This window comes from Palaemon carinicauda, chromosome 1, assembly GCF_036898095.1.
Source record: "Palaemon carinicauda isolate YSFRI2023 chromosome 1, ASM3689809v2, whole genome shotgun sequence".
In the NCBI taxonomy this organism is placed as follows: Eukaryota; Metazoa; Arthropoda; class Malacostraca; order Decapoda; family Palaemonidae; genus Palaemon; species Palaemon carinicauda.
Genome location: NC_090725.1, coordinates 235,230,299 through 235,240,298, shown reverse-complemented (window position 1 = coordinate 235,240,298; position 10,000 = coordinate 235,230,299). Strand labels below are relative to the sequence as shown.

Below are 10,000 nucleotides of genomic sequence, written 5' to 3'. Positions count from 1 at the left end.
ATATATATATATATATATATATATATATGCATGTAATTGCAAATATAGATATGTATATATATATATATATATATATATGTGTGTAATTGCATATATAGATGTATATGTATACCCGATTAGGAAGATCAGAACTTATAGAATTTTGTTTAGTATTGAGCCTCATGATGGAGAAGGCCTGACCATTAGAATTAACTGCCTGCCTGGTAATACGAACAGGATGAAACTGTCTGGAAAGATCTGAATGTAAAGGGTAGTCACAATTATGAAAATTCTTTTGCAACATGTATAATGAACTAATTGAACGATAGTGCGAGAAATTAATATCTAGATCAGGAATAGGAAATTTAATAGGCCGTAAGTTCCTCTTCAAAAAATTAAGATGAGAATCAGCAAGTGAAGACCAGACAGGAAAACGATACTCGAAACGAGGTAGAATGAAAGAATTCAAAACACTTCTTCAGAATAGATTGATCACCGAAAATCTTAAAAGACTTAATCAATAAGCTAATTTTTTAAGCAACTGAATAAGACACAGACCTAATTTGTTTCTCATAAGTAGATTTGCTGTCAAGAATTACACTTGAAATGTAAAGAATCATACAGAATTAAAGAAACATTATCAATGCTGAGATCTGGATGTTGAGGAGCCACAATCCTTGAAATACTTACAATCATACTTTGAGTTTTGTTAGGATTCAACTTCATGCCCCATAATTTTCACCATGCACTAATTTTAGCTAGATCTCTATTAGGGGATTCAGCAACCCCAGATATACATTCAGATGATGGAATTGATGCAAAGAGAGTAGCATCATCTGCATATGCAACAAGCCTATTTTCTAGGCCAAACCACATGTCATATGCATATAGTATGAAAAATAATGGGCCAAGAACACTAACCCTGAGGAACACCAGATATCACATAGCTATACTCACTATGGTGAGTATAGGTATGTGATCTGTTATTGAAAATTCAATAATGATGCTAAGAAGAGACCCACCTACTCCCAACTGTTTGAGTTTGAAAACAAGAACCTCCTGATTAACACAGTCAAAGGCAGCATTAAAATCAAGGCCAATCATACGAACTTCATGACCAAAATCAAGGGATTTATGTACTGTACCAACCGTGTGTCACACGATTGTACATAAATTATTTTGTATATATTATGCTTGTATCTGCGCTTTTCCCTCGCACTAAAAAGAACCTGAATAATCATGTCTCTGGTTTTCCTCTGTAACATTGTCTGTCTTGTGAACATGAAAATGCCTGTTGCCTTGAGGTTTTGTATATAAAGGAGAGTATTCTATAATAAAGTTACTCAGTTGATTGCTTCCTGCCTTTGAGTTGTAACCTTTCTCTCGGCCCGTCACAGTACAGTATTGGGGATTGTACGAAGGGCATCACATGCATCAAGGCCATTACGAAAACCATATTGCAAACGAGGGAACAGATGATTACCTTCAGCAAACCTATTAAGACTTCTTTCCAAAAGACGTTAAAAAATTTAAATAATATGGGAGTTATGGAAATTGGGCATTAATGAGTTGGACTTGAACTACCACAAACACATTTAGATGGTGGAGTAACATTACCAATTCTCCCATAAGTCTTAAAAGCTCTTTTTCTTACTAACTTGCGCAAAATAACAGAAAACATTGGAGCTAAGAAATCTTAAGTCTATAAAAAACAAAGGAAAATACCATTTGGATCTACACCTCCATAAGCATCAAGGTCCGTCAACAGAGTTTTACTTTCCCGAGATCAAAAAGCTAAACTAGTTAGTATAGCCTCAGGAAAACAAAAATGAAGCAGATCAAGTATCTCATTACTCTGCTTACTGTCAAACAGATCAGCCTAAAGGGTTGCCTTTTCCTTTGGACAGTGAGTGACTGAGCCATCTGGTTTAAGTAAAGGAGGAACTGTTGCATCTACACCAAAGAGTGCTGATTCAACGGTAGTCCACCACTTATGTTCCGGAGTTGTACCAGAAAGGATTTCATTTATGGTTAAATTGCAGGGCTCCTGCTTCTCCAAATAAACATCTCTACAACCACCATCGAACCATGGTTTGTCTTTCACTTGGTACCTTAGCACGCGAGAAGGGATATGCTTATCAATTATGATGACTAAATTCTCATTCAAAGGAACAAAAGGATCAGCACTACTACTGTATACAATTGTGACCAATTCAAGCCCAAAAGATTACTCAAAATGCCATTCCAGTCATCATTGAACCAGGGTTTATCTTTCACTAGTACTTTAGCACACGAGAAGGAATACCCCATTCAATTATGTTGACCAGATTCCTATTCAAAAGAACAACATACTCCGCACTATTATACAATTATAACTAATTAGAGTTAAAAAAAAAAATACCCAAAATGCCCTTCCAGTCTGCTTGAGATTTTGTATAAATCTCACATTAATTTAATACATCAGGGACATGCCGTTCATTATTCACTACTAATGAAATTAAGGCATGATCAGATGTTCCAACTGGAGAACCAACCTTAATTCTTACAATGCTAGAGGTGTCAGTTTATACTAGGTCCAAGCAATTACCTTACCTGTGAGTAGCTTTGCTACGATTTTCTCACAGCCTGATTCCGAGGTAAAGTCCTAAGCTCTTAAGCCATGGGGATCAGTGGGAGAAGCAGAGTTTAACCACTCCCTATGGTAAGCATTGAAATCACCAACAATAACAAAAGAGGCCTTTCTATCATCTTCTTCTATCAAAGATAGAATCATCCATGTCTGGATTCCAGTAAATTGAACACAAATAAAAGTTGTTTTGCCTACCACTAACTTTTATTACCTGAATGTCATAACTTCCACATTCATAGCAGGACTTATGAGAAGCAGGATACTCAGTACTAATCTGCACAACCATTCCCTTGTCCCTAGGAGTGGCATCCCGTTTCAAAATTATTGGCTTCTTAAAACCAGTTATAAGGAGCTCAGATAAGTGCCTCATATTAAAAACCAAAGTTTCTGAGCACAAAAGAATATCATACTCTCTGGACGCAAGTGTAAGGTCTTGAATATTTGCATGAAGACCTCGAATATTGTGATACAGTAGACGACACTGACGAAATCTAGGACGTACTGGTCCCGGATTTTGCTCAGTGTCTCCAGACTGCATAAGAATTAATGGTAATGACAAAGATGCATAATACTTGAAAACTAAATTAACAAAAATGATAACAACCATATGTACAGAAATATAAATAAGAAAAATGAAAAAAACAGCATGTACAGAGATATAAAATGATTGATCAAACCCATAGACTAGAAAAAAGTCGGAAAAACTGGTCAACATGGAGGAGCCGATACACCATGCAAGGCCACTTCAACTGGAGGGAGGACAGTAAGGAAGGTTGAAAAAATATAAAATCGGATAGTGTGCCCGAGTTTACACTCAAGCAAGAAAACTCTAACCAAAGACAGTGAAAGACCATGGCGCATAGACCATGGCTCTACCCAGGACTAGAGAACAATAGTTTGATTTTGGAATTTCCTCCTCTTGGAAGAGCTACTTAGCATAGCTAAAGAGTCTCTGCGACCCTTACCAAGAGAAAAGTAGCCACTGAACAATTATAGTACTGTGAAGAAGAATTGTTTGGTAACTTCAGTGTTTTAATGTGTATGAGAACATAGGGGAATGTATAATCAACAGGCTAAACTATTCTGTGTATTTGTAGGCAAACGCAAAATAAGCCGTAACCAGAGAGAGGGGCTCCATGTAGTACAGTCTGGCCTGTCAAAGGACCCAATTACTCTCTAGTGTAGTATAGCAACGGGTGGCTGGCCAGTCAACCTACTACCTATAATATATATACATATATATATATATATATATATATATATATATATATATATAAAGATATGTGTGTATATATTATTATTATTATTATTATTATTATTATTATTATTATTATTTGCTAAGCTACAACCCTAGTTGGAAAAGCAGGATGCCATAAGCCCATCGGTCTCAACAGGAAAAATAGCCCAATGAGGAAAGGAAACAAGGAAAACAAATATTTTAAGAACAGAAACAACATTAAATTAAATAATTCCTTCATAAACTATAACCCTCTTAATGAGAGAATGCCTTGATGAAGTCATTGAGCTTCAGCACGGCATTTCATTCCCGTGCTGAATCTTGGTGACGGGCAAGAGGGCTCTCGAACTTCGGGAAATTGCTCCCCCAGTTCGAATCTAAATTTCTCTCTTTCATCTTTTTCTCCTGCTTAATATTACTTCGACCTTCTCCTAATTTTATCAACTTTCTTTCATCTTGCTGTCCTATCTCTATGATTATTATTTTTCTTAAGTTATATATATATATATATATATATATATATATATATATATATATATATATATATATATGTAGATGTATGCATTTATATATATATTTATTTATTTTATTTGTTCATTTATTTTTTTTTTTTCTATTTTATTTAAATGGCGTGGATATTTCCACATTCGTTATTACTGCCTGCTTAGATGAATGGGAGAAGGGATCACGGTTGGGAGATATTCGCATTCAAAGCTATATATGAGAGTATTGGATGATCTCAGCCATCCCAAAGATTGTTTGGACCTTTTTGGCGGTACTACTCTCAAGGGTTGGGTCATTGGAATCCAGGGGGATCCAATCCTTGAGGTGGGATTCTTGGCTTCTGGCCGGAAGTTCATCATTACAGATATAGGGAGGATGATTCCATATTTCCTTGGTCTCAGTCCTAACAGGCGGGTTTAGCTTACACCTGTGCCTCTATATCTGTTTTGATGCTATCCTTCGGGTAGGGTATGGAGTGGACCATCTGGGAAGTATACTCTCATTGTGCCGATAGTGGAGAATGCAAATTTCCTATCCAACGTATGATACTTTCTTATAATTCTCAAGTAGGTAAACCAACAAAACAACAACAAAAAACATGAAAATCTCACCCTTAAATATGGACCCTTCAAATACTGACTCCCCATCCCCTGGATTTGCTGACTCCCCCCCGGCACTGTTGACGATTTCTGCTACTGTAATTAAGGAAAATTCTGTTGACAACCTTCGAACTAAAAAGGACCACTCTACTGATGTTAAAAAATCTAGCAATTTGGGTAACACAAGGAAACTACGATTCCTTCATGTTTCCCAAATCCCATTAGAGGAAAATTATGATGATATATATAGAGCATTTGAGTGCTATGGATTGATAAAGGAAATAAGGATGAGACTCGGAGATGAAAAATGGGACTCTTGGATATCTTTTGAAAGTCATGATGAAGCGTTTAATGCCATAAGTAATATTAGTAGTATCAAAATTAACGAATTGAACATCATGGGAGCTCTTTGTGATAAAGTCCCAAAGGAATTGGATGTGTACAAACCTGCTGATTGGTTTGAAAAAGATAGAAATGTACCCATGCCTTCACAGAGAAAACCCAAACCACCAATGTGGCTCTTAGCTGAACCTAAAGGGATAATAGGGAATTATTTTAAGATATGTAAGTTTATCCAAAAAAAAGTAGGAACCATAGCACCTGGAGATATATCTCGTTTTGGGAAGACTAATTATCTCATCCATGCCAAATCTTCGACTCAGTCTGCAATACTATCTAACTTACAGACAGACAGTGATGAAATTACATTGGAAATGAAACCACGTCTAAATTTTAGTTATGAAAGGGGAGTGATCTTTAATAAGGACCTGTACGATTTACAGAGGAAGAGATACTTTCTATGTGTCCATTAAATGTATGGAAAGTGCATAAGGTTCCTGGAACTTCATTGATTATACTTACTTTCCAGGATGCTGATGTACTTTTCCATATTTTTATTGAAAATGAAAGGATTAAAGTTTGGCCTTTCAAACAAAAGCCCCTGCAATGTTTTAATTGTTTTAAATTTGGACACCTATCCAAAGTTTGCAAAAATGGAAAAATGTGTGGTATTTGCTCCAAAACTTATCATGGAGAATGTACACTTGAGGCCAGGTGTTCAAATTGCAATTTGAATCATAAATCAACTGATAGGAGATGCGAACTGTATAAGTTGGAGGAAGCTGCCCTAAACAAATCAAGTTTAGAACACATAAGTGTGGGACATGCAAAAAGACTGTTGAATAAATCAACCAGCTATGCAAAGGCCTTAAAATCAAAGGTAAATTTACCACAGGAGACATCAACCCCACCTAGCACTGCCAGTAATCCTAAGAAAAGAAATACAACCTCTGATGATAAAGTACTGCATGACAAGGTAATCATATTGCCTTCTGAGGCTCTGCCACAGTGTATTAAAAATGGGTCATTGCCCAGTTTTGTACAGCCTTCGTTCCCCATTACCAACAAAAGTACTAACCTCTCTCAGGCCATGTCCTTGCCTGATTTGATGGAGATGCCACCTGACACCAAGTTACCAGGTGCACCTGTATTGGGGAAGGTGCAAAAACCTGGTAGCTCAAAACCTACTAATCGGAAAAGAGAGAGACCTCCATCTCTCTCGCCCCCTTCCATAAGAAATATCAAAATTACGACGTCAAATAAATATGATGATTTGTCTGTTGATATTTCTGATCTGGAAGTCAATTTAAATAAATCGGAAATTCAAGTAGAGGTCCACCAACCTCCTCAACAATCATATCAAAAAGACAAAAAGAAAATCATAAATGCTAAACCCAATCTATCAAGACCCTTTTTAATAAAACCACCTAAAAATAGTGTTAGATCAAAAACTGCTAATGGGAAGACTCCATCCAAGGGGTCTACCAAATTATAAACCATAGTTTTTTCCTCCATTTTGCAATGGAATTGTCAGGGTTTAAGGGCCAAATATGAAGAACTTAAGCTCCTTATTCATGAGCATTCCCCCATAATTATTTGTCTACAGGAGAGCAAACTTGATCATAATACCCCTTGTCCTCGCAAATATATTAGTTATAGGACACCATATGATCACCAAGTGGGTAGCCATGGCGGAAGTCTCATATACGTTCGTCGAGATGTTCCCCAAGTTTCTCTGTCTATTCGTACACCTCTGCAGGCAGTGGTTGTACAGATTGACATAGGGCAAAAATATACAATTTGTTCTCTGTACTTGCCTCCAAATGATAACATTTTGTATGATAACTTAGTGGAGGTGATTCAACAACTCCCTCAACCTTTTCTTTTACTTGGAGATTTGAATGGTAGACATCCTTTGTGGGATGATGTTTTCGCAAACACGAGGGGAAATATCATATCATCAATTGTGGAAAATGAAGATGTGGGACTCCTTGATACAGGAGAGCCCACACACTTTCATGTCCAGACAGGTACCTTGTCAGGTATTGACCTATCAATCGTAAGCTCTAATTGCCTTCTCGATTTCGATTGGAGGACATTAGATGATTGGCATACTAGTGATCATGCACCAATCATTATAAACACCAACAATGGTCCACCTATACAGAGATCGCCACGATGGAATCTTGACAAGGCGGACTGGGAAAAATTTTGTGAGCTAAGCAAAATTGAGGGGGACGCTGAACAGGTTGAAAATATCGATGATGCCATAGACTTACTGAGTGGAACTCTCCATACAGCAGGAGTCAATTCAATTCCCAAAACAACAGGGTTATTCAAACGACGACCAGTCCCGTGGTGGCCTTCAGAACTAACTGCCCTCCACAGAGCCACAAGAAGATCTCTTAACACGATTGCGTAGACTCCGAACTGATGAGAATTTAATTATGTACAAGAAATGTAGAGCACAGTTCCGTCGTGCCATGAAAGAAGCAAGGCGCCAGTCATGGATGTTTTTTGTTTCCTCCAATAACAGTAGAACACCACCATCTGCTGTGTGGAGGAAAGTAAAAAATATAGCTGGCAAATTCACCCCCAACCCACCACCAGTGTTGAGGGTGAATGGTCAGTATGTAACTGAAGCAAATGATGTTAGCAATGCCCTGGCTAATCATTTTTCAAATGTATCCAGCAAGTGTGTAGGAGCCCCTGGTCACCAGTATAGGAGCGTTGAGGAAAAGAAAATTTTAAATTTTGCAACAAGAAGGGAAGAGTCGTATAATTCTTCTTTCACTGAAAGAGAATTTGATTCCGCACTTGCTCATTGCAATGATACAGCCCCTGGACCTGATGGAATTCCATTTGCAATGATTAAACATGTACATTTTAATACAAAGCTATTTATTTTAAGCATTATTGATAGAATATGGCATGATCATAGTTACCCAAGTGTTTGGGAACTAGCCATTATTTTAGCCTTTTTAAAACCCGGTAAAGACAAGTTTTTAGCAGCAAACTATCGTCCTATTGCATTGACATCTTGTTTATGTAAAATCATGGAGAAGATGGTCAATGCAAGGCTGATATGGTACCTTGAAAATAAAGGGATTTTATCACCGATTCAATGTGGATTCAGAAAAATGCACTCAACGACTGATGTGTTGATACAACTTGAGTCTTCTATTTGTGAAGCCTTTGCTTCCAAACAGCACCATGTTACAGTATTTTTGACCTTGAAAAGGCATATGATACCATATGGAGATATGGTATACTTAAAACCATTCATGAAATCGGATTGAGAGAAGAGCTGCCACTATTTATTCAGGCATTTCTTTCACATAGAGTTTTTCAAGTGAGAGTTGGGGAAGCTCTATCAGAGAGTAAGTGCCAGGAAGAAGGAGTTCCTCAGGGTAGTGTGCTGAGTGTAACCCTTTTTGCACTAGCGATTAATGGGATATCCTCAGCAATTCCCCAGGATGTTCTCTCAACATTATTTGTGGATGATCTCTCCATTTCATTTGCTGGAGCCAGAATGGCAATGGTTGAGAGAAAAATCCGATTCTCTATTGATAAAATTATCCAGTGGGCTGACATGAATGGATTTAAGTTCTCGACAAGTAAAACTACCATTGTCCATTTTTGTCGTATCCTGGGAGTACATCCAGACCCGGATATATACATTAAAGGTCAACGGATACCATGTGCAAGTGAAGCTAAATTTTTAGGTTTGATATTTGATTGTAGGCTTACATGGGTTCCTCACTTAAAAGCGTTAAAAGCTAAATGTGTTGAAGCTCTGAATATCTTAAAAGTATTGTCCCATACATCATGGGGGGCAGACCGCAATACTATTTTAAAATTATACAAGGCCTTGATTTTTTCCAAAATTAGTTATGGATGTGAAATATATTCTTCAGCTACCCCAAGCCGGTTAAAAATATTAGACTCGATGCATCATGCAGGTATTAGATTGTCTACAGGAGTTTTTAAAACCTCCCCTATCCCAAGTCTCCTTGTTGATGCTGGAGAGTTACCTCTAGACCTTTACCGAATGTCTTCCATTATTCGGTATTGGTTTAGATTGCAAAGATTCCCTAACCCTCTAGCCTTTCAGACTGTAAGCTTTGTAAGACACGCATCATACTTTGAGTTGCACCCAAAATCTCCATAACCTTATGGCTTTCGGGTGAAACAATTATTAAATAGTCTGGATATAATTAGAAATAAGGTACTTCCATTCAAGGTATCATCAACGCCTCCATGGAAGTTACCAGAGATATCTTTTTGTAAATATTTTATTGGAGATAAGAAGAATATGTCAGACCTAGAAGCCAGGTCTCTTTTTAATGAACATGTTAAAGAACATAGAGGATCAACTTTTATCTATACTGATGGCTCCAAATCTGATGCTGGCGTTGGATTTGGAGTACATAGTAATGGTTTTAATTGTAGAGGTGCACTTCCTCTGACCGCTTCCATATTTACTGCCGAACTGTATGGCATATTAACCGCTATTGAGAAAATAGCGTTGGAGAAGGAGGGTAATTTTACAATTTTTAGTGATGCAAGGATTGTCCTTCAAGCTATAGAAGTTTTTAATGCTAATAACCCTCTAGTATTAAAGATTTTAGAATAGCTTTTTATTGTTGGAAGGAGAGGTATAACAGTTCAATTTTGTTGGGTTCACGCACATGTAGGTGTGTCTGGGAATGA

The 10,000-nt window shown here is 37.2% G+C and overlaps 2 protein-coding genes across 2 annotated transcripts in view; one reads left to right on the top strand and one right to left on the bottom strand.

The window, feature by feature from the left end:
* The window catches only part of LOC137638487 (craniofacial development protein 2-like), a 24,336-nt gene extending 21,358 nt beyond the window's left edge, over nucleotides 1-2,978 (bottom strand). Inside the window, exon 1 of the mRNA XM_068370583.1 lies at nucleotides 2,820-2,978. Coding sequence (XP_068226684.1) covers nucleotides 2,820-2,978 — 159 coding nt within the window. The remainder of the gene's footprint in view (nucleotides 1-2,819) is intronic.
* LOC137638479 (vascular endothelial growth factor receptor kdr-like) overlaps nucleotides 1-10,000 on the top strand; it is a 242,008-nt gene that overhangs the window by 11,449 nt on the left and 220,559 nt on the right. The gene's annotated exons all lie outside the window — the stretch shown is intronic.